This window comes from Callorhinus ursinus, unplaced genomic scaffold (assembly GCF_003265705.2).
Source record: "Callorhinus ursinus isolate GAN/ISIS: 27379988/994484 unplaced genomic scaffold, GSC_fseal_2.0 scaffold8, whole genome shotgun sequence".
NCBI classification, from domain to species: Eukaryota; Metazoa; Chordata; class Mammalia; order Carnivora; family Otariidae; genus Callorhinus; species Callorhinus ursinus.
The window spans coordinates 45,179,780-45,204,717 of NW_027397070.1; the positions used below are offsets into that span (position 1 = coordinate 45,179,780).

At 43.5% G+C, this 24,938-nt stretch overlaps 1 protein-coding gene across 3 annotated transcripts in view; it reads right to left on the bottom strand.

The window, feature by feature from the left end:
* The window catches only part of ZFYVE1 (zinc finger FYVE-type containing 1), a 57,300-nt gene extending 35,221 nt beyond the window's left edge, over positions 1 to 22,079 (bottom strand). Inside the window, exons 1-2 of one of the 3 annotated variants that reach the window (XM_073895477.1) lie at positions 21,814 to 22,079; positions 19,545 to 20,146 (exon numbers count right to left, since the gene is read on the bottom strand). In XM_073895477.1, the coding sequence (XP_073751578.1) occupies positions 19,545 to 20,057 (513 nt within the window). In that variant the 5' untranslated portion in view covers positions 20,058 to 20,146; positions 21,814 to 22,079. Of the gene's footprint in view, positions 1 to 19,544; positions 20,482 to 21,564; positions 21,660 to 21,813 lie in introns of those variants that run through there. The other 2 variants (XM_025869722.2, XM_073895476.1) reach the window with 2 other exon arrangements.
* Between the last annotated feature and the right edge of the window lie 2,859 nt (positions 22,080 to 24,938).

The following is a 24,938-nucleotide window of genomic DNA, read 5'->3' on the forward strand; positions in this document are numbered from 1 at the left end:
CCCCCCCCCCCCCCCCCCGCTTGTGTTCCCTCTCTCACTATCTCTCTGTCAAATAAATAAATAAAATCTTGAAAAAATAAAAAAAGAAAAAGAAACAACTCATATGGGATGAAAATAAAACACTCTCTGTCAGCACACGGCGGGGGCAGGGGGGCGTATTTTGGCACCCAGTGTCCTGGGGCAGGTTAAACATACCTGCTCACGCGTCAGGCCTACGCCACAGAATCTGACAAGCCTTGGATAACCATTTAACATGCACAACATGCACCGACTGTATTGGTTTTCACATGTAAAATAAGGACAGAGCCAATGCTGCCTCCCCTGACTGGGTGGTGATTGCTAGTCAAGTAAAGAGAGAAACGGAGAAAATGCTTGTTAAACTGGCGCTGTACTTCATTTTTCCTTCTTCTGCCTTTTACATTATTTTGCTCTCTGTTACACTACTCAGCTCATCCTAATCTGTGGGCCTTTTCCGCTGAGCCAGAAAGCAGAGAGCAGCCTAGGTGTAGCAAGACTGATTCGGGGGGGAAGGGGGGTAGGTAAAGAAAAGATAAGAAGATGCCCTTTGATGAGGGAAGGAAGGAGCCAGAAGGGAACGAGGCTCCAGCTCTACTGGTTCTGCCAGTTTGCAATCAATGACCCCACTCTGCTCCATTCCCGAACCCAGCTCTACATGTCTGAAATGCTTCTCGGAAAGCCTGCCCTCTCCAACTTCCACCTTCTGCTCTCCCTGAGCTCATTAGGCCATCTCTTGGACGTCAGACAAGTAAGAAACACCCAAATTCCACTCCTGGCTTTGCCCCTGCTGGCCCTGGAGAAGTGACTTCACTACTGACGCGTCAGGGGAATGAGGCAGTAAGAGTCCGCAATCCCTCGGGATCCTGAGAGGCTAACGGAGATAAAGCAGGTAAAGGGCACAGCGCATTGCCCGGTGCACGGGAAGCACTCACTAAATAGGACCCATTCTTACTTGAAGGCCAGCCCATTGCAAACGCATCCGGGGGCACCGCAGTAGCGACCAGGCTTGCACCCGCTTGTGGCCCAGAAGTTGCTCATGCAGGGACTAAATCAGCCATGTGCTAAGATCTAAACTGATTCCGGGGCGCCTGGGTGGCTCAGTCGTTAAGCGGCTGCCTTCAGCTCAGGTCATGATCCCAGGGTCCTGGGATCAAGCCCCGCATCGGGCTCTCCCTCTCCCACACCCCCTGCTTGTGTTCCCTCTCTCACTGTCCCTCTGTCAACTAAATAAAATCTTTAAAAAAAAACAAAGATCTAAACTGATTCCACCTGAAAATGAAAGAACTCGCTGAGTGGCTCTGATAACTCCTTTCCTCTCCCCCTCATCAAAACAACATGGTATTAATACCGGCTTTACAGCTGACTCTTAGTAAAGTGACCATCTAACACCCACAGTTTTTAAGAAACCAAACAGTACACCTCTCTATCTCACCCACAAAGCTTTTTCCCTTTGCATTGGGTTCCAAGCAGAGTTTCTAAAATGAAATATTAACAGTACTCACTATCTCCATTGTTCCAAGTTAGAATTCAGAGCACTTTATGGTAGTGAAAGGGGTCCAGCAGTCAACCTCTGACCCAAGCAAGCAATGGTAATGATGACAATCTCCATCAAGAAATTCCTTCTTAGCCCTTAGAGAATCATTCCAGAAAGAATAACCACATAAGCTTTGTTCTGAGGGAAAACAGCTTTGTTCTCTGCAAAGGGAAAAGCAAGAGATGAGGAAGGAACTGAAATAAAGAGCCTCGAAAGGAGGAAAGTTCAACAAAGTACAGAGACCAAGGAAGCGAAATCCCAAAGGCACCCGAAAACACTACAGAGGAAAGTAGCTCAGCACTGAGGTCCTTTCAATTCTGGCCTCTAGAGACAAAAAGGATCTAATCTGTGTCAACTAAAATTATACAGTCCTTTAAATTTTTATGAAGATGTTCCCTGTGGATGAGGGCAAAAACCAGCTCCTTCCCCAAAGTCACAGAAAGAGCTAATTAAAGCTTGGTTGCTCAGCTAAGAGAAGCTTGGTTTCTCCTACCAACCCATCCTAACAACCCAATGCTTATAGAGATCCCACCTCTGAACCAAAGATTATTTTATACCTCCCCACCAAGATTCTAAAACTAGCCTAGTTCAATAGTTATTGCCAAAGGGAACTTCCTACTAATTACTTTTACATATTGGTCTCTGATTTATCTTACTTTCATCTATTTTTAGCTGGGTTCAGAGGAAGAGACAGAACCCAAAGAAACCAAACCAAATTCTCACTCTCACCAGAACTGGGACCACTATCCCAAAAGGAAACTAGAACTTGATTGCTTCTTTTATTTATTTATTTTTTTTGATTGCTTCTTTTAATCAACAGACACATACTGAGCTTCCTCTAGTGTCTGGCACTGAGCTGATGATGTTAGACCAAGACAGTTACAGAACTTAGGTAACATTTTCCTTCTCCTGGGAAGGTAAAGGAGAAGTGGAAGGTGAGAGAACTCTTCCTAGAAAAATCCAGAGCTAGGCGCCTGGGTGGCTCAGTCAGTTCAGTGTCCAACTCTTAATTTTGGCTCAGGTTATGATCTCAGGGTCGTGAGATCAAGCCTCACGTCAGGTTCTGTGCTGGGAAAGGAACTTGGTTAAGATTCTCTCTCTCCCTTCCTCCCCCCCATTCTCTCTCTCTCTGATTAAAAAAAACAAAAAACAAAAAACAAAAAAACAGGGGTACCTGGGTGGCTCATTTGGTTAAGTGTCTGCCTTCGGCTCAGGTCATGACCCTGGGGTCTTGGGATCAAGCCTGGCATCAGGCTCCCTGCTCAGCGGACAGTCTGCTTCTCCCTCTGCCTCTGCCTCTTGCCCCTGCTCATGCACGCTCTCTCGCTCTCTTTCTCCAATAAATAAATAAAATCTTAAAAAAAAATCCAGGGGCACATGGGTGGCTCAGATGGTTAAGCATCTGCCTTCAGCTCAGGTCATGATCCCAGGGTCCTGGGATCGAGCCCCACGTCGGGATTCCTGCTCAGTGGGGAGCCTGCTTCTCCCTGTCCTTCTACTGCTCCCCCTGCTTGTGCTCTCTCACTCTCTGTCAAATAAATAAATAAAATCTTAAAAAAAAAAAAAAATCCAGAGCCACTTTCATCATGTTGGAAAAAACTCCAGGCAATGGTTTAAACTCCAGGGTCTAATTTTCAGACAAGATTTTACTAAAACAATGTCAAACAGATCAGTAGCCAGTCTAATTTTACAACCCAAACGATAAGGTGGTTCCATTCCAATAGGAAAACCCTGTCGGAAAGTTCTAGCAAACCTGTTTCTCCACCCCAGCAAGTCCAGAAAATTTCCTTTCATTCTATCCTAAAAGGAGTGTGTAACTTTGTGTTTATCCATGTATGTGTCCACAGAATTTCATACAAAAACACAATTATTTCTCAATCAAATGTTTTCTTAAGACCACTAAAGTCATGAGATTAGCTTCACAAACACACTGAGCACATTTGGTAAGGGCAAAGATCACTTTCTTCCCCTCCAGTGTCCCCAAAGTGTTCCATTACTTGAGAGGTCAGGAATTCTCCCTTGTCTTAGAACCACCAGCGGTGCTTCTGACACAGAGCCTCTCAGACTCACCTGCAGCTCCCCGCCTACTCCAGCAAGAAAGAGTGTCTGTATGCAGAAATGATCCACAAAATGAATTCTTTAAAGAGAGTCATTTTTAGCTCCACAATCAGTTTCTTTGACCTTACCCAACTCACCCTGTTCAGCTATCCTTTTGTATCTGAACAAAAAGCTTTCCAAAGCAAAGCTGAAATCTGAGGACAGACTGGAAATACCGAGTCATCCTCAAGACCCACATCATCCGAAGACTCTTCCAAAGAACTTCCAGATGGGAGACACAGCCCCCTCTTAAGTGACACGGCATACCCATATCTGGCCAGCTATAAAAGACTTAGCAATAAAAGCACCAAGCCAGGAAGAAGACAAGAGAGCTAGGTTCAGGTCCACCTCTACCTGGATCAGACCATGCGCAATTCACTCAACCCTTCTCCTGCTCAAAGTCTCCGTTCCCCACCCATCTCTTTTTTTTTTTTAAGATTTTATTTATTTATTTGAGAAAGAGAGAATGGGAGATAGAGAGCATGAGAGGGAAGAGGGTCAGAGGGAGAAGCAGACTCCCTGCTGAGCAGGGAGTCCGATGTGGGACTCGAGCCCGGGACTCCAGGATCATGACCTGAGCCGAAGGCAGTCGCTTAACCAACTGAGCCACCCAGGCGCCCTTCCCACCCATCTCTTTTAACATTTTCCGTTCCTTCCTAGTTCTGAGCTTCCCAACTACAACATACTCCGTGCTGGCCAGGGTCTGTTCTGTTTTCACCACTGCAGCCCTAGCCCAAGGACTGACACGTAACAGGAAATCAATATACATACATTTGTTAAATAAATGAATATCTAAATGCCATATTCCCTCTGGGGAAGGGAACAGTATAGTTTTACCGTGAAGGGTTCAACCAACCTGCCTCGATACCACTTGCTGATTTTTAGAATAACCTTAAAGAAGTCCTTTAACTTCCCTAGGCCTCAGTTTTCTCACCTGTAAAATGGGGATAACACAATCTACTTCTGAGGATTGCTGTGAGGACTAAACAAGATCACTGCACGTGGGGCACTGGGCACGGTGCAATCAGGCAGTAAATGCTAGAAGACCTGGCTAACATCATGGCTGTAGCTACACTGTTTGCCTCTAGGCCAGAGTCACCACTGCCACCACAGAATTTCATTCCATCATCCCAAGTAAAAACCCTTCCGAGGGAAGGCTTCCAGTGCACTCTCATTAAAGAATTAGAGATACAAACAAAGGGCACCTGGGTGGCTCAGTCATTAAGCGTCTGCCTTCGGCTCAGGTCATGATCCCAGGGTCCTGGGATCGAGTCCCACATCGGGCTCTCTGCTCGGCGGGAAGCCTGCTTCTCCCTCTCCCACTCCCCCTGCTTGTGTTCCTGCTCTCGCTATCTCTCTGTCAAATAAATAAATAAAATCTTTTAAAAAAAAAAGAAGAGATATGAACAAGATGCTCACTCAATACTTACTGTTCCCTCCCTCAAAAGGATAGATCTTTTCAATTAAAGAAAAAGCAGTTATGAGATCACATAATACATTATGCATAAGAAGGCATTCAGTCTTCGGAAGAATGATGTGACGTGATTCCAAGAATTATTACTATACCACAGATTCACTAAAAATGTTCTTCTCATACTTTATCTCAAAGATCTTAACAGATGACACAGCCTCACAAGGAAATCTTTGGCATCTGAGGCAGAGACTGAGCAGGGCCTGCATTCTGCGCTACATGGATGCAACAGCGGAGCCCTGGTGAAGTAAGAACACTGCTAGAACTATTTAAAGTCAGTAATGGGAAGAATTAATACCTATTTTTCTGAAGCTGTTTCAAAAAAACAGAAATGGAAGGAAAACTTCCAAACTCCTTCTATGAGGCCAGCATTACCTTGATCCCAAAACCAGACAGACCCCACCAAAAAGGAGAATTACAGACCAATATCCCTGATGAACATGGATGCAAAAATTCCCACCAAAATACTAGCCAACAGGATCCAACAGTACATTAAAAGGATTATTCACCACGACCAAGTGGGATTTATTCCTGGGCTGCAAGGGTGGTTCAGCATCCGCAAATCAATCAATGTGATACAATACATTAATAAAAGAAAGAACAAGAACCATATGATCCTCTCAGTAAATGCAGAAAAAGCATCTGACAAAGTACAGCATCTTTTCTTGATTAAAACTCTTCACAGAGGGAACATACCTCAATATCATAAAAGCCGTGTACGAAAAGCTCACAGCAAATATCATGCTCAGTGGGGAAAAACAGAGAGCTTTTCCCTTAAGGTAGGAACACGACAGGGATGTCCACTCTCACCACTATTGTTCAACATAGTACTAGAAGTCCTGGCCTCAGCAATCACACAACAAAAAGAAATAAAAGGCAACCGAATCAGCAAAGAAGTCAAACTCCCACTCTTCACAGATGACGTGATACTCTGTGTAGAAAACCCAAGACTCCACCCCAAAACTGCTAGAACTCATACAGGAATTCAGCAAAGTAGCAAGATCTAAAATAAATGCACAGAAATCTGTGGCATTTCTATACACTAACAATGAGACAGAAGAAAGAGAAATTAAGGAGTGATCCCATTTACAACTGTACCAAAAACCATAACCTAAGAATAAACCTAACTAAAGAGCAAAGGATCTGTACTCAGAAAACTATAGAAAACCCATGAAAGATATTGAGGAAGACACAAAGAAATGGATAAGTGTTCCATGCTCATGGATTGGAAGAACAAATATTGGGGTTTTTTTTAAGATTTTATTTATTCATCTGAGACACAGAGATACAGAGAGAAAGAGAGAGAGAGCATGAGCAGGGAGAGAGGAAGAGGGAGAAGCAAAAATTTTACAAAAGTAAATTCAAAATGGATGAAAGACCTAAATGTGAGACAGGAATTAAAAGTTAAAAATTCAGTCTCGGTGCGCCTGGGTGGTTCAGTCGTTAAGCGTCTGCCTTCGGCTCAGGTCATGATCCCAGGGTCCTGGGATCGAGCCCCTGCCTCGGGCTCCCTGCTCAGTAGGAAGCCTGCTTCTCCCTCTCCCACTCCCCCTGCTTGTGTTCCCTCTCTCGCTGTGTCTCTCTGCCAAATAAATAAATAAAATCCTAAAAAAAAAAAAGTGGTATATATATATACATAATGGAATACTACCATCAAAAAAATGAAATCTTGCCATTTGTGACGACGTGGATGGAACTAGAAGGTATTATGCCAAGTAAAATAAGTCAATCAGAGAAAGACAATTATCATATGATTTCACTCATATGTGGAATTTAAGAAACAAAACAGGATCAGCAGCTCTTTCCGCCCATGGGTGCTGTCCTGCGCTTTAATAAAATCACCTTTTTGCACCAAAAAAAAACAAACAAACAAAACAGGATGATAGGGGACGAGAGGAAAAAATAAAACAAGATGAAATCAGAGAGGGAGACAAACCATAAGAAACTCTTAATCATACGAAACAAAGTGAGGGCTGCTGGAGGGGAGGGATAAGTGGGTGATGGACATTAAGGAGGGCATGTGATGTAATGAGCCCTGGGTATCATGTAAGACTGATGGGGGCGCCTGGGTGGCTCAGTCAGTGAAGCATCTGCCTTCCGCTCAGGTCATGATCTCTGGATCCTGGGATCGAGCCCCGCATCCACTGAGCTCTCTGCTCAGTGGGGAGTCTGCTTCTCCCTCTCCCTCTGTGCTGTCTCTCTCTCAAATAAATACAATCTTAAAAAAAAAAAAAAGACGGATGAATCACTGACCTCTACTTCTGAAACTAATAATAGATTATGTTAACTGAATTTAAATTTAAAAAAGAAAAAAAGCACTCAAAGTTCTTAATAAATTTAGCAATGTCACAAGATACAAAGTCAAAATACAAATAATTTTTTACACTAGAAGCAATGTATTAGAAAACAAAATACAAGAAATGTAAAAAAAATTAAAAAATTAAAAAAATAAAAACAAAGTCAATAATAGTAACCCCTCCAGCAGTATCCCCCTCCTCTGAACTTCTCTAACATCCTCTCTATACCACTCTGACATCATCCATCTTATTTCCATGTATTTGTCTTCTGTTACCGTTGGACTGTCCACTCCCTGAGCGCAAGCTCAGTATCTGAGTGCCACTTCCTACTGTCCTCAGTTGTCAGCACATAGGAGGCCCTGATTAAATGTTTACTGAATTAATGATTAAGCTGATTTATCCTCATGAGTGCATTTCATTCATTCAACAAATATCGAGTACCTACTATATGCCAAACACCGTTCTAGATGCTGATGAACAGCAGAGGCAAAAATCACTGCCCAACGAAAATGATGTGTTTTTTTTTTTAATTTTCTAAAAGTGACTGTGGTGATAGTTGTACATATCCATGAATATACTAAAAGCCAATGAACTGTATACTTTAAATGGGTGAATTGTATAGTATGTGAATCATATCTCAATAAAACTGTTTTGTTTTGTTTTTTTGAAGTAGGTTCCAAGTCCAGCATGAAGCCCAATGCAGGGTTTGAACTCACGACCTAGAGATCAAGAGTCATACGCCTAACCGACTGAGCCACCCAGGTGCCCCTCAAGAAAACTGTTTTTAAGGTGCGCCTGTGTGGCTCAGTCGTTAAGCATCTGTCTTCGGCTCAGGTCAGGATCCCAGGGTCCTGGGATCGAGCCCCGCATCGGGCTCCCTGCTCGGCGGAAAGCCTGCTTCTCCCTCTCCCACTCCCCCTGCTTGTGTTCCCTCTCTCGCTGTGTCTCTCTCTGTCAAATAAATAAATAACATCTTAAAAAAAAAAAACTTTAAAAAAAGTAAATGCAACATTAAAAAGAAATGAGATACTAGTGGCCTTCTTTTATTGTAAAATTAAGATAAAATTCTATACTTTTCCGTAGTTCTGTATTTTCAGTATTTTAACATGCAGAGTCTATCGTTTTTATAACAGGAAAATAATAAAAGTTACATAAGAAAAGACCAAAAAAGCCATCTCCCTGGAACAGACTGCTTAATAGGCATAGGGTTTTCACTCGGGATGATGAAAATGTTTGAGAACTAGACAGAGTGGTGGCTGCACAAAACTGTGAATGCACTAAACACCACTAACTCATTCACTTTGCCATGGTTCATTTCATGTGATGCAAATTACACCTCAATAAAAAAATAAATAAATGCCCTCATGGAGCCTATCTATATTCTAATGGGGAGGAAGAAAGACCATATTCAAACAATTAAAATATACAGCACACACACCAAAAAACAAGTCAACAGATGAACAAATTATGGTAGATCCATGCAATGGAATACTACTTAGCAATAAAAAGAACTGACCTGGGACATGCAACATGAATGATCCCCTGCTCCAAAACATTACAGTGATTGAAAGCAGCCAGACCCAAAACAGTACTGCATGATTCTATTTACATGAAACTCTAGGAAAACCAAACCTATAGTGATAGAAAACAGATCAGTGACTGCTGAGGAACCCTTCTGGGGGATGGAAATGTTCTGTATCTTGATTGTGGCACTTTTTATACATGTGGATATACATTTATCAAAACCCACAGAACCATACACTTAAAATGCATGTATTGTATCACATAAAAACTATATCACAACAGAGCTGATTTTTAAAAGTACATATTAGGGGCACCCAGGTGGCTCAGTCAGCTAGGCATCTGGCTCAAGGCTTCAGCTCCGGTCATGACCTCAGGGTCATGAGATCAAGTCCCACATCGGGCTCCATGCTCAGCAGGGAGTCTGCTTGAGATTCTCTCTCTCTCCCTCTCTCTCTCTCCCTCCTCCTGCTCCCATGCACGCTGGCACTCTCTCTCTCTCTCAAATAAATAAATCTTTAGATAGATAGATAGATAGATAGATAGATAGATAGATAGATAGATAGATAAAAGTACATGTTATGTCAAATGGTGGTAAGCAGTGTGAAAAAATCAGGAGAGGACTAGAAATACAAGGCCAGGGCAGGGGCTCCTCTTTTAAATATGGTGCTCAAGGAAGGCTGCACTATGAAGCCAAAACCTTTTTAGGTCAATCCTTTTTTTTTTTTTAAGATTTTATTTATTTATTTGTGAGAGAGAATGAGAGAGAGAGAGAGAGAGAGAGAGAGCAGGAGGGGGGGAAGGTCAGACGGAGAAGCAGACCCCCCGCTGAGCAGGGAGCCCGATGTGGGACTCGATCCCGGGACTCCAGGATCATGACCTGAGCCGAAGGCAGTCGCTTAACCAACTGAGCCACCCAGGCGCCCTAGGTCAATCCTTTTAAAAACGACGTAGTGAATGCAATTTTCCGTGGTAATGAAAATGGAAGAGAAATGTCGTGAACAACCCAAAACAGAACATAAACCTAAAATCATTTCTATTTCGTTCTAGAAAGGAACTTTTCTCCCCTGGCACTGGCAGATTTAACTTCTTAATTCATGAAGGGGGTAGGGGGAAGTAGAGGGAGGAAGAAGGAAAGGACAGTGGGAGAGAATGATGAGGGAAGGGAAGAAGGAAGGAAAGCAAGGGAGGAGAAGGGAAGGGAGAGGGAAGGCAGGGAGAGAGGGAGGAGACAGGGTAAGAACGAACGAAAGAAGACAGAGAAGACAGAAAAAGACAGGCAAGCAGGCTGTCCATCTGTCCATCAGTCATAGTCTAGATCTAATTAACAAAGGTGACTGCGAGAGAGATGAGGGGAAAAAAGCAATAGTGCCTATGCGGTCACCTATAACCTATGACCGCAAACTAAAGCATGGTCACCAGGCAGGACCAGGGAGGGTGTACAAAAAGAATTACAGGATCTTCAAACAGCCTCTACTCACAGACAAGTACAAAAGAGAGCTCAGCTTTTCTGGGAGTGAAGCCTCTGCCATCTCCTCCCCCGACACCCCAGGCTCACTTAACCTCTGAATTTTCATTTTAAAACATTTTCCATAGAGATTACTCACACTAATAAGGCACATAATTGACGTTCAATAAATGTTTATGACTGCTGCTGAGTGATACAGATAAACTGAATTGAGCACTTTGAAAGAAAAGGTTATGAGAGATTATGGAAAACAAGTTTAGCCATTTGGATGACACTCACCAGGCAGAAAGGACTGGGCTAGAAAGCAGAGGAATTTCTAGAATACTCTAGGACTGCTGAATTGCTCAGGATCATGCTGTCTCTTAACTTGAATTTAGGATGTCTGTGACTACGTGCAGGAACCAGGCTGTCAGTTCTTTTCAAGCATTCTAACATCTAGAGTCAAATTCCTGGGAAAGACAGCAATAATTCAGTCTCAAATAGAAGGAAATTGGGAAGCAGAAAATAAATTCCAGAAGCTACCAGAAAGTAGAATCATCCTCCAGTGAGGTCAAGCTGGAGGTCAGGTGCTTTTGCATGGCTGGTATACCTACTTCTCTGCCCAAGAACTCCAGTCACCACCAAGCTGACCACACAAACCAGTCAAAGAGAGTCTCTTAACTGCTGGCCAAAAGCCACTGGAAAAATGGGAAAATGAACAAAACAGCCTCCCAGGAAACATCCATGCTCTTCTGCCTCCAAAAGTCCCTCTGTATCCCTTCCCATATGTCCTTCCAATTCTTCTTGCCTGCAACTTTCTATGTCCTTGTGGGGTTTTTTTGTTTTTGTTTTTTGTAAAGATTTTATTTATTTATCTGAGAGAGAGAGAGAGAGAGCACAAGTGAGGGGAGGGGCCGAGCAAGAGGGAGAGAGACAAGCAGACTCCCTAAGCAGGGACCTGTTGGGGGGGCTCGATCCCAGAACCCTGAGATCATAACCTGAGCCAAAGTCAGGAGCTCAATCGACTGAGCCACCCAGGTGCCCCCTATGTCCTTGTTTTCTTTCCCTTCTTCTCCAATACATTTAGCAGTTCTAACCTCAGAAATAGTCTCATGGGAGCTCCTCCCAAAGCACCCATCCCCCCCCCGAAAGTTTAACCAGCTGTCAGAAGCACTTCCGTGCTATGCAATCTCCAGGATAAACTCAAGGATGCGACACGCAGGAGATGCATCCACAGGAAAAACATATAAGGTCAACTTAATAAGAAATCGGCTTGTTCTATTAACCCTGGCTCAAAAAGCTAAATATTTGCCCAATTCCAGGAAAATCAATCACTTCAAGGAAGTAACAGACCAGAAAGAAAGAGAATCACACAAACAGGAGGTAACCTGAAAGAGTTAAAGACAGGTTCCCTAAAAAGCTGACTCACAGTGGTTTTGATGGCTTATATGGGTCAAATTTAAAAAGCCCTGTACTAAAAAAAATAGCCTCCCAAGTTAAATGCCAGGACCCTGTTAGAACTGAATGAGCCCAAGGCTGAGAAAGCTCAGAAGATGCTGAGCAGAAACCGGAAGCACATAATAGGGGCCCTTTCCTCCTTCTGTTTGCCTGAGTCATCCTCAACCCTGCATTTCCCAGTAATTCCATATAATGCCTTCTCCTGACTATTACCAAGCAAAAGGGGCTTTTACTTGGGTTTCTAGAAGCAAAAAACAGTGATGGGGGAGGGAGCCTCTGCTACTCAGCCAATTATTGCTTATGATTTTGACAGCCCCTAAGCAGATCTATGGTTTTTTTGTTATATTTTCTTATACGGCACCCAAGAACTAATACTGCAGCACATACATCCACGTACTGACCAGAACTTGCCAAAGGCTAACCAGCCACAGCACCAAAACTAGTCCTTACACTGTAATGGTTTGGCCATGTGCAGAGCAAAAATGGGGAAGTTCCACAATTTACATTGATTCCCCTGGCTCATGACCTGTTGGCCAGAATTAAGTCCTCAAGGGTTTCCGCCAGCCTGTCTATAAGACCAGGCCCCGGCAAGGTACCCTAGACCAGGAAGCAGAGGACAAGGCCAGAGGGGTCACTAGCAGATTAAGTCCAAGACAGAAGGGGAACAAAAATGGGGCAGACCAGCAGAGCCAGTTTGTGGTCAAGGGTTCCCATACAGTATGAAAACATGCTCTGCTGGTTTCCATTCCAGAATCTCACAAGAATAATGTCTCCTTTAACCAATTAAAAAAAAAAAAAAGCCAAGTCTCAGTATTTTGAGCCACACTATTCTGGGACTGTAAACAAGTGAAGCAGCCAAGCAACGTGATGGGTCTTCTTAAAGGCACGGTCTCAGTGAGAGAAAGTCCACCACTGTGCTGAAGAAGGAATGAAGGCGGCTCACTTTGGCCTCCCATTTCGGAGCGGGCCAAGACTGTAGATCTCTGAGTCAAGGAAGGCCTGCCCCAGTGGACGCTTGCTTAGCTTCTCACCGACTGTTCCTAGGTCAACGGGCTTCCTTATCACCTTGCACGTTCAGCGTGAGAGGACTTCCCTTGAGGAGTCTTTGGCATGAGAAGCTCCTAGGCTCTCCTAATGTCCTAGTCAGGGGTCAGTAACCATGAAAGGGAAACAGGTGAAATGTCTCATCAGTTTGCTGCTCTACTTTCTCAGAAAGAAGACAGCCAAAGGAAGTTTGTAGAAAAGGGACAAAGAAGAGAATGGGGTGGTTATGAAAAAAAGAAAAACTTATATGGGATTTAAAGATATGCATATGAATTAAAAAAAGACAATTGTTCACTTTTTTCTCTGACCGGTAAACATTCAGATAAGACAGGATGTCTGAATCCCTCACAAGACACAACAAATAAGAAAATACTATCGTCTTCCTCCACTAAGAAATCCAACTGTCAGAACTTATTCTAACCTTTGAGTTATTTGCTAAGGGTGTTGTCTCTAAGTTCAAGAGCTTATGGATGACTTATCAGTGTGGACTGTTTACTTATTATGGACTCTAAATAATGGACCTGCAATCATGGAACACTACATCAAAAACTAATGATGTAATGTATGGCGATTAACATAACAATAAAAAATTTAAAAAAAAATAATGGACCTGCAAGTCCTCTGGTTTTCCTAGCACAGTTAAACTGAGGCCTATAAAAATCAATGAATACAACACAGAAGAAAGTAACCATTTCACTGGAGAGGTTGCCAAGTATGCCAAAAGAGAATACTGATTTCAGCTACATTACTTCTGGGGAGCAAAGAGAACCAAGAGAGGGAGGAAAAACTGGTGCAGAGCTTAAACTTTTTGTCCCTGGTATGTTTGCCATGTCACCAGAATATAGATCTATCAGACCAAACCTTCATCCGTTATATCAATTTCTCAATCACAGCACAACTGACATTTTGTACCAGATCATTCTTTTTGTGGGGGGCTGCCCTATGTGTTGTAACATATTTACCAACACCCTGGCCTCTACCCATTAGCCAGTAGCACATCCCCCAGTTGTGACAACCAAAGATGTCTCTCAACATTGCCAAATGCCCTCTGGGAGAGCAAAATCACTCCTGGTTGAGAACCACTGTGTTAGATAATACCAAATGACATTAACTCTTTATTGTACGAATCAGGTTCTTAAAGACTTTTAGTTTTATCAAATCAATAAGACACAGGGTATTAAGCTGGTGAGATCTGCACAAACGAAATGCCAAGGAGTCAAGTCACCACTGAAAGTTCTCTCATTCCTCACCCTCCACTCTGTAACAGCATTCCTGTTTTACATCCAAATTTTGTCCCAAATTCATCAGTCTTTCTTTTTTTTTTTTAAATACTTACCAGTTTATTAAAGGATATGATAAAGGATACAAATCAACAGCAAGATGCAGAGCTGCGTAGGGAGAGGTATGGGGAAAGGGTGAGGAGCTTCCATGCCCTCTCCAGGCACACCCCTCCCCACAATGACCATGTGTTCACCAACCCAGAAGCTCTCATCAGTGTCTTTCCATCTCCCCAATGTCAACGGTGACACCAAATCGAAGCCACCTCTCACCTTATCTTCTACAATGGCCTCCTAAGTGGTCTCCCTGCTTTTCTTCTTGCCCCACCCCCACCAGTCACCTCAATCTAGTCTTTACACTGAAGCCATTTCTTGAAAACTTCTATCAGATCATGTGACTTACCACCATAAAGCAGTCTGGTGCTTCCCATTACACTTAAAAGCCAAGGTTTTTTCTATGGCTTGCAAGGCCCCACATGCTCTGGAACCCATTTACCTCTGTGCTTCTGCCCTTACCACTCTCTGTCCGCTCTCTCCAACCCTACTGGCATTCCTCCTATACCCCAAACATCCCATCCACCTTCTACTTGTTCCCATTGCCCTCTGCCTGGAGGTCTATTTCTCCAGGTGGTAGTACCCATCAGGTCTTTGCTTAAAAGTCATCTCTACAATAAAACCTTCCCTGATCATCCTGCACAAGCAGCTTCCAAGTCATTCTTGCTTAATACTACACCTGACCCCTTTTTATGCGTTTTATACATGTAAATTCCCCTTTCCCTGCTTGAATGGTAAGTCTATGATGCCACGGACCAAGTCTTATTAGCCATGTACCCCTGGAACCTAGAGAGTGCCTGGCACACAGTATATGCTCAATAACTGTGATCAATTAATGAATGCTTTTGGCTAATAACACCAAAGGTGTCCATTTAAGAGCCACAAATGAATTCTTGCTTCTGAGACCAAAAGCCAGTCTCTCCTCAAATTTAGCACTAGAGTACACACTCAAATAACAAGATAACGATAAAACTCACACTTCTAAAAGGAACTTTTTTGTTTCTAAAAGGAACTTTCAGGTTTCCCAAAAGAAACTGAATAACACTTAAACCATAAGCAACAAATCTTAGGGGACACTAGGCCAAAGAATTTGAGAAAACCCCACATATGTTACAGCCTACAAGCTTCTAAAATAATTCCTATGGACAAAACTGAAAATGGTCAAAACCCACAAATGCCTAGAAACATAAAAAGAAAAATGAAGATGGGGCCTAACTCATAGAATCTTTACTACTGTGAGTAAACAGTTCAAAAACCCTGTCTTGCATTTTATAGAGCTGTGCTTTCTTTGCTCCTCACAGCAGCCCTGAGGAATTGATGAGCTGATGGTACTGGCCATATAAAGCTTAATCAGAAAGCTTAACAGACTTGGTCAGAGGCAACTGGAGTGTCATAGTGACAGCAAGGATTTTAGAGCCTGATGCTTCTGTTCAAACCCTCTGCCACTTACTGTAACTTGATCCTGTCAAGTTACTTCATCTCTGTTTCAATGTCCCCACCTATAAAACACAATGCTAAAAATGAAATGTTTGTGTTCCCCCAAAATTCATGTTGAAATCTAACCCCTAATGTGACCGTATTAGGAGGTGGGGTCTTTGGGAGGTGATCAGGTCATGAAGTGAGGTCTTCATTAATAAGATTAGTGCCCTTATAAAAGAGATTCTGGAACTCCCTTCCACCATCTGACGACATAGAGAGAAGAGAAGATGGCTGTCTATGAATTAGGAAGTCAGTCATCACCAGACACCGAATCTGCTAGCACCTTGATCTTGGACTTCCCAGCCCCCAGAACGGCAAGAAATAAACTTCTGTTGTTTATATGCTACTGAATGGTATCTAATTTAATGGCATATGGTATTCTATCATACACAGCAGCCCAAACTGACTACAACTTACTTCATGAGCTGTGGTAGGCTGAGACTGCACCCCCTACTCACCACAATCTAACCTCCGAGAGCTCTGAATAGCTCGTTTTATGTGGCAAAAGGAACTTTACAGATGTGACCGCATTAAACACCTTGAAAGCAGGAGACAGTGCTAGATTATCCAAGTGGGTCCAACTTAATCAAAGTGTCCTTGTAAAAGGGAGGCAAGAGGGCCAAGAAGGACATATGACGATAGAAGCGGAGACAGAAAGAGGGATTGGAGGACGTTACATTGCTATCTTTGAAGCTAGATGATGGGGCCACAGGCCAAAGAATGTAGGTGGCCTCCTGAAGCTAGAAAAGGAAAGAAATACTCCCCTGGAGTCCCACAGGAAACACAGCCACACAGACCCATTTTCGGACTTCTGACCTCCAAACTGTAAGAAAATTAATTTGTGTTGTTTTAAGCCGCTAACTGTGTGGGAATTGGCTACCACAGCAATAAGAATAACCACAGAACCACAGAACCATAGAACCAAGAATAAGCAATAAGAATAAGAATAACAAGTGCTAAGAACAGTTCCTAACAGTTCCTAACCACCAAAGTAAGAGCTTTTAAATTTTAGCTATTGTCAAGATCAGAACCCAGGGGACTCACTGAAGTACTTCAGAGGCTAAGAAAATGAGGTTCAGAAATTTGGTAGTATCTATAAATTTAAAATGCACATATTAGGGGCGCCTGGGTGGCTCAGTCGGTTAAGCATCTGCCTTCAGCTCAGGTCATGATCTCCAGGTCCTGGGATCAAGCCCCACATGGTCGGGCTCCCTGCTCAGTGGGGAGTCTGCTTCTCCCTCCCCTTCTGCCTCACCCCCCTTGCTCATGCACATGGGTGCTCTCTCTCTATAATAAATAAAATTTTTAAAAAATAAAATATATAAAATAAAATGCACATATCATTTGACAAAGAGATTCCATTTCTAAATAGATTCACAGGATATTCAACATATCCTTGTTTTTAACTACTCAAGTCTCCACTAACAGGCTCAAATTACAGAAAACCCATTCAACAAAATAGTAGACAGCCTTTAAATAATGAGGTAGACCTCAACGTACTGATAAGATGTACTGCTATAGCAATAAGATGTATCCTTTAGTGAAAAAAAGCTCAGGGACAGAACAGTAAGCATATTAGATTTCATTTTTGTTTAAAAATAAAAAGGATACTTACATATGTTAATAAGTACATGTCAAACTCTAAAAGGGCATGTAGTTCATTGCTCATGGTGATTGTTCTAAAGGAGGAGACTAAGGGGATGGAGTAGGAGGGAAACTCTTGCGATCATATGCCCTTTTATGTTATTTTAGGTTTTAACTAGGTATGTGCATGATACCCATTTTTTTTAAAAACCAAAGTTGAAATGAGACATCACTGACCTATCAACAGGTATTTATGCGCTGACAATGTGCCTACCTACCATTGTACATGACACAGGGCCTAAGACCCAGTCCTGCTCTCCAGGAGTTCACATGCTGGCTGAATTTATAATCTAGATTTGTATTAGACAATCATCTAATTGTTTTGGATATTCACATTAGAAAACAGAACCAGACATCCTCTCAAAGTATTTTTCCACTGTGACTCTGGGAGAACAAATCACCACCTAAAAAGAATAAATTCTATGTCTAATCCATTAACCCCAACCAGGGCTGCTTAAGCTTAAGAAATTGTTACTTCTTGGGAAGTGGTCAGTGTTTAAGAAGGAAAGCAAAGCAGGAGGAATCTTTACAAACAACCCAATTACATACATTATTATACACTGCAAGAAAAAAGAACAAATATAATCTCTGGGTAGCTGGATTTGTCTTCTTCATTACATTTACATATATTTTTCCTAATTCTCTACTAAGGAACATGTATCAATGGCACAAAAAGAAAAAAATACACACCCTCCTCCCCTCAAAAAATACTTTTGGTGCCAACACAACATCCATGAGGATTACTGGTTCATTCCAAATCTTCCTCTTGCTTTACGAAAGTGACACCAATCCAAAGTATGGCTTTCCATAGGCTGAACTGGTGGCAAAACCAAAAAGAATCATCGAAGTCCAAGTGTTCCATTTATAAAATATTTAGTCCACAGTCACCCAATTAGAGCATAACCCTAATGAAGACATTATTGCTAACAAGGGAGGCAGACTGGGATCTGGGTCACTCTTCCATAACTCCATTAGTCCCTCTCAGCCAATAAAGAAGTCTGTGTTAGCAAAGTATTTAGCTGACAATGGAATCATGATGTAATGCATTTCTATAACCTTACCAAGGAGGAAAAAGACAGAGCTGAAAAATTCTTAGGGGGCAACTGGAGAGTTGTCAAACAGCAACTTACAAAGGTTCTCCCCCAACCTGGAGACTTGAGGAGTCATCACTGCTGAAAAGTACCCAGTCAATTTAGACAAATACCCCATGACACTGACAGAAACAAGAAGCTGGTACTGGACACTATGTGCCAGGCCCTGTGACAAGGGCCCTTCCATTTCCATTCCTTACTCTCTCTCAGAATCTTCTCAATTACTACTGGGAAGTACAAGTGAGGCTGAGGCACAAAGCTCAAATCACTCTCCACGATTACACAGTTGAGTGGAGAAGCAAGCAGAGAATTCAAGCAGTCTTCACTCAAAAGTCTGGACATTATACTACTTTCACTGGAAAGTATAAACGTTATACCACCCCTTCCACAGTCACCCCCAACCGTCACACGCCACGATCTCCCCGGCTTGCTTCCATCACACCCTACCCTTGCCCCAACTCGGAATGCAATCAAATATTCTCCAGTCCTTCTGTAATGGCAGGTGCCCTCACTGGCTTTTCCCATCAGCCTACTCAGGAAAAGAAGAGGCCAACTGGCAGAATACTCTCCTTATCAAAAGCCACTTTTTAAAGACCACCCCCCCTCTCTAAATTGAGCTAGCAGCTTTATGACTTGCTGCCTGGCACTCCTAGAGGACCCACGGTGTCTCCTACCCTGCACATGCAGCCCCTCATCAGTCCCATTTATTAACTTGCCAAGCACTCTCACTCAGAAAGCTGATCTGAGTCGGGTCTCCCTCACAATAACCCCAGTAACACGGTAACAACAACAGCTACCATGTTCTGAGCATTTGTTATGCAACAGGCTTTACACACATGGTATCATTTCATCCTCACAACCACCCGAAGAAGTAGGCACTGTCTCCAATTTATAGATGACAAAACTAAGGCTCAGAGAGAGAAAGTAATTCAACCCGAGGTCACACAACCAGTAAGTGCCGAAATCTGACTCCACCCAACTTAAGCTTTCAGGGGTCTCGCCCTTTAACAATCAAAATGCGAGCTCTTCTTGGACTTTTCCTTTTGAGAGCTACCTTCCAACAACAGATCTGCTGCACGACCGCAGGACTCGCACTTCACCCACAGGCTCACCTGAATTTCCTCATTTTCATCTACTAGGAGGAAACTCACGACCTTCTCGGTCATCTTCTTCCTCCTGGTCTCCTCATCCAGCTCTTCTTCCTCCAGGAGCCCCTGGACCCTAGTGACATGGTACACAGTAACGGGGTGTCTCCTTTTGTTACCCCCGGAATGAGTCCTCTTCTGGCACTCCAAGCACAAGTTGATTTTACAGGTCTGGCACCTCACAGCCGCCCTCTGCCTAATACCCGGCGAATGCCCATTGGTGCCCTTGCAGGGGTCACAGTAAGGGACGTGGCCAGGTTTGAGCCTTATCCGCTCATGGTTTCTCAGGCGCTCTTGCCGATGGAGCTCCTCCTCGCAGCGGAGACACTGCAGACTGCAGCACTCATCACACTCAAAGACCGCTTCGTCAGTCCCGCTGCAGGCGTAACTTTCCTGGCACATCAGCCCCGGATTCAGGCCTTTCTCTGCTGGGGAAGTCTGAGCACTCATACTCAGATTGGCAAGGAAATCACCCACCATAGACCAGTCCCTGGGCTTTCCCCAGGAGTGAAGACAAAGGCTTTTTGAGTCTGAGGACTGCAGAGAACTTTCAATGGATTCCTGAACACCTTAAAAAAAAACAAAAACAAAAACCAACCTTTGGTGTCCTATCAGAATTCTTCACACACTCACAAATGTCGGAATTTTTAATTTTCTGCCTCCAAGATTCTTGTGTCAGCAGCAACGTTGATTTGGTTTGATGGTTTTATCCTCCATAAAGTGCAAGCAAAGTTGTGGTCAAAGTTACTTGAAAGGGTCTCTTAGGGCTATCTGAGAGAGATCCGATAGGTTCACTGAGGTGGGCTCATCAGTTGGGCCTCAGCCACAAGGGTTTGGTAGTGAAAGAGAGTGGTCAGGAGCTCTGCAATATAATCCAACCTCAAGTCAATATTTCAGGGAATACCTACAATAAAGGAAGGAAAAGTATTTCACTAATCCAAAAACAGAAGTCACCTTAAAAAAAAAAAAAAGACTGTGGTTAAGTAAGAGGCCAGAACTCCTGAGAGAAATCTCATTCTTGCTATAAAACTTACACAGGCTACTTCTGATCCCAGAAATTTCTTCTCAAAATCATGGGCAAGCCTCCTCCCTTTGAAACCAGCCACTATCTCTAGGCCCAAGGCATTTCAGAGACTTTGTCTCTTCATTTTAGACTGAAATTCTCTGTTCGTCCAGTTATTAAATTCAGAATCAAAATCATTAAGCAAACAGTGCTTGAAGGGACAACGCTCTGCACTCCCCTAACCTGCAGCACACACTCGAGAGGTGAATAAAGAGGCCTGTAAAAATCTAAAGGAATGGTAATAATGTAGACTTTAGCTCCATCAAAGCCTTTGACAGATCTAGTTAGGTTGTTTCAACTCTAGACAAATGTCTATGAAGGACCTTAAGCCTGGAAACAAAAGTCACCATGTCATGTTTAAAAACATAAAAAACAATTATTGTACTTCCTTTTGTCCCTTCTCTGATTGCAAAAAAAGGGAGCAACAGGAGACAGAATTCCTCCTCTAAGGCCCACTGCAAAGCCAGGCCTGCAGTGAGTTATAACAAATAATTTTTCTCTCTGTCACTGAAAAACTAACTTAAAAATAACTTAAAAAAGAAAAAAGGGAAAAAAAATAACTGAAGCAGGAAAGAGGCTTTTATCACTTCTACAATTATATTCTTAACCCCTCTTAGCCTTGACCTCCATTCTAATACCCCAACGAAATGTAAAGTCCTCCCTCTAGTAATCAATCTATCAATCTTATTTTTAGACAAACGAGGAAGGCAAGGGAGTGACTAGGAGACCTTATTTACACCCTAACCTCATCCATGCCCAACCAGCTCCCACAACGGAAACAAAACTCGAAATTTGCCACAATTTAGAAAAATATAAAATCAACCTTCAAAAGAACACCTTACCGCCCGACCGGCCAAGCAAACAATCTGCCCACTCGGGCCCCCACCTCGACACCTCTCTCCAGCCGGGGATTCCTCACCCTACCTTTCTCCCGGGCAACACCACCACAACCCGAGGGGCACGAGCAGAGTCTAAACAAAGAAGGTCCCCCAAAATCCGCCCCCTCGCTAGCAGAGGCTAGAGCCGAATCCATTGTTTATACCACCCCACCCCCACCCCAGCCGCACCCGCTCCCCCCCCCACCGGGGGCAGCCGGAGCTCCAGGACTATATAGCTCGCCCAGCGCTGGGCCGTGCCCTTCCCTCCCCGCCCGCGGCGGCCCGGGGATCCCACCACGGAGCAGCTCGGCCGCGGTGAGGCGGTGTCGGGGAACCGCAGGGCGCCTGCGGGGGCGGGGGCTGTTTCTCAGGACACCGGTGGATCCATCCTCATCTCCATCTCCGCCCCCCCTCCTCCTTCTCTGCCTCCCGGGTTTCCTCCTCTCCTGTTGTCAGTTGGGATCAGCTGATCGAGTGAACTTCTCCCAGCTCAGACTACCAGGAAGGCGTGAGCAGTGCAGTCGAGGGAGAGAGGAGAGGGAGGAGGTGGAGTCCTACGCCGGCGAGGGCGGAGAAGGGCGCGCACAGCTTCCTGGGAAATGTAGTTCCTCGGACGTGCGTCCTTCCTCACATCCCGGAAATCAAGGCTCTGAATGACTACAACTCCCAGGATCAAAAAGCCTGCTCTTGTGAGGAGGCGGTGAAGATTGGCCGTCGAGCGTTTCGGGACTTGGAGTTTTTGCATTGACTGCGGTGTTCGACGATTTCAGCGCGTTGGTTTGGGTAGTGGCCTGAGAGGGAATGGCGCTAAATTAGACGGCTGATGTAATGTGTAGTATGGTTGAGGCAAATAATTCGATTTCACGAACCCATATTGCACACGATTCCTTCAGAAATGTGTAGAAACAGGCGATCTCCTCTTCCCTGATTTCACCTTACCCAAGTTAGGAAAAGACCAGAAAGAAATGATAAAAGAATTTACCCTTCTTGGAGTTTTGTTTTCCCTTTATGGGTGTTCAAGCTGAATTTTTTTTCCCTTACCTTTTACTTTTCGACCTCCTCCTACATAGTTTTAGAACTTCTGCATTTTATCTTTAAGTTAGACGGGGTTCATTTTCAGACAAGCTTGCGGGCTACAGTGCAGGCTAATGGTTAACATTGTTATCTGGCTTTTCTTAAAAAGCCATATATTTGTTTAGTGCTTTCACTTTTCGGGGGTTTTCTGTTTATTTCTTGGAACGACACTGAAAGAAAGCCTGATGTAATAAAAAGAGCCCTGGTCTGAGATGCGGGAGACTGAGTGCTTGTTCTAGAAAGCTCCTGGGTAAATCACTCAAGCCCTCCATGAAATAAAGGAATTGTACTTTATCAATTCTGAAGTCTCTGCCAATTCTAACGTTCTATGATTCTATCTTGATAATTGTTAACCCAGTAGAGAAAACTAAGGTTAAGGGACTTGCCAAGTCACACAGCAAATTATTGACAAAGCTGGGACAAGAATCCATCTCCCGACTTAGTCACATACTCTTTTATGTTTCAAAGGACATAATTAGACCAATAGTAAAACCAAATCTATGTAATAATGTGTGAGCCACATATAAGGGTTATATTGCTGAAAATTATGTTTTCAAGACTGGGCAGATAGCCAACAGTTGGGCTAACTGCACAAATGACTGAGAATTTTTTTTCCAATGCTTATCACAAACCAGGATATTAAAAACTAAGCTGTCTATAGCACCTTAAAACTTCAAAGTTTCAAAGTAGGAAAAGGAAAAGAGATTTTCTTTTCTTTTCTTTTCTTTTTAAAGATTTTATTTATTTATTTGAGAGAGAGAGAGAGTGCTCCCACAGCCGGGAAGAGAGGCGGTGGGAAAGGGAGAGGGAGAAGTAGACCCCCGCTAGCGTGGGGCTCCATCCCAGAACCCTGGGATCGTGACCTGAGCTAAAGGCAGACGCTTAACTGAGCCACCAGGTGCCCCATTATTGTTTTTTAAGAGGGATTTTAGGGGCGTCTAGCTGGCTCAGTCAGCAGAGGGTGTAACTCTTGATATCAGGGTTGTGAGTTCGGGCCCTGTGTTGGGTGTGGAGGTTACTTAAAATCTTTTTAAATAAAGAGGGGGAGGGATTTTTAATAAGTTCAGAGAATAGGTCTTGAGCTAGGCTCTTAATAATTCCCTAGAAGGGGTACCTGGGTGGCTCAGTCAGTTAAGCGGCTCAGGTCACGATCTTGGGGTTGTGAGATGGAGCCCTATGTGAGGCTCTGTGCTCAGCACCAAGTCTGTGTGAGAGTCTCTTTCTCCCTCTCCCTCTGCCCCTTGCCCTGCCCATGCTATCTCTCTAAAACAAAATAAATAAATAAATAAATAAATAAATAAATAAATAAATAAAATCTAAAAAAAAAGAAAAATTCCCTAGAGGGTTTAATTCCTAAGACTAACACTGTAAGTTTTTGTAGGCTTACTATTTTGCTTTATACTCCTAATTATAAAATGAGGATATATTCTGGGAATAAAATGATACTCTCTTCCGAAGCCAAGGATACCCATTTTATTTTTTTTTAAAGATTTTATTTATTTATTTGACAGAGAGACGGCGAGAGAGGGAACACAAGCAGGCAGAGTGGGAGAGGGAGAAGCAGGCTTCCCGCGAAGCAGGGAGCCCGATGCAGGCCTCGATCCCAGGACCCGGGACCATGACCTGAGCTGAAGGCAGACGCTTAACGACTGAGCCACCCAGGCGCCCCAGGGATACCCATTTTAAAGTTTATTTTTTTAAAGTTGTAATAAGCACCCGTAAAACCATGGAAAATTATTGCCTCCAAGGAGTATAACCAAGGTGAGGAAGAAGAGAGACTTCATTTAAATCCATTTGTACTTTTTTTTTTAATTTTATTTATTTATTTGACAGAGAGTGAGAGAGCACAAGCAGGTGGAGTGTCCCACGGAGAGGGAGAAGCAGACTCCCCGCTAAGCAGGGAGCCCAACATGGGGCTCAATCCCAGGACCCTGGAACCATGACCTGAGCCAAAGGCAGATGCTTAATCAACTGAGCCACCCAGGCACGCCATTTGTACTTTTTTAAAAAATTTTATTTTAGAGAGAGATAGAGAAAGAGAAAGAGCAGGGGGGAAAGGGGAAGGGGCAAAGGGAGAGGGAGAGAGAATCTCGAGCAGACTCTGCACTGATGGTGAAGTCAGATGAAGGGCTGAATCCCATGACCCTAAAACCCTGAGATCATGACCTGAGCCAAAACCGAGAGTCAGACGTTCAAACAACTGAACCACCCAGGCACCCCTGTACTTTTTATTTTATTTTATTTTTAAGTAATCTCTCCACCCAATGTGGGGCTCAAACCCACAACCCTGAGATCAAGAATCACACACTCCGTAGACTGAGCAGCCAGGCGCCCCAAAACAAATTT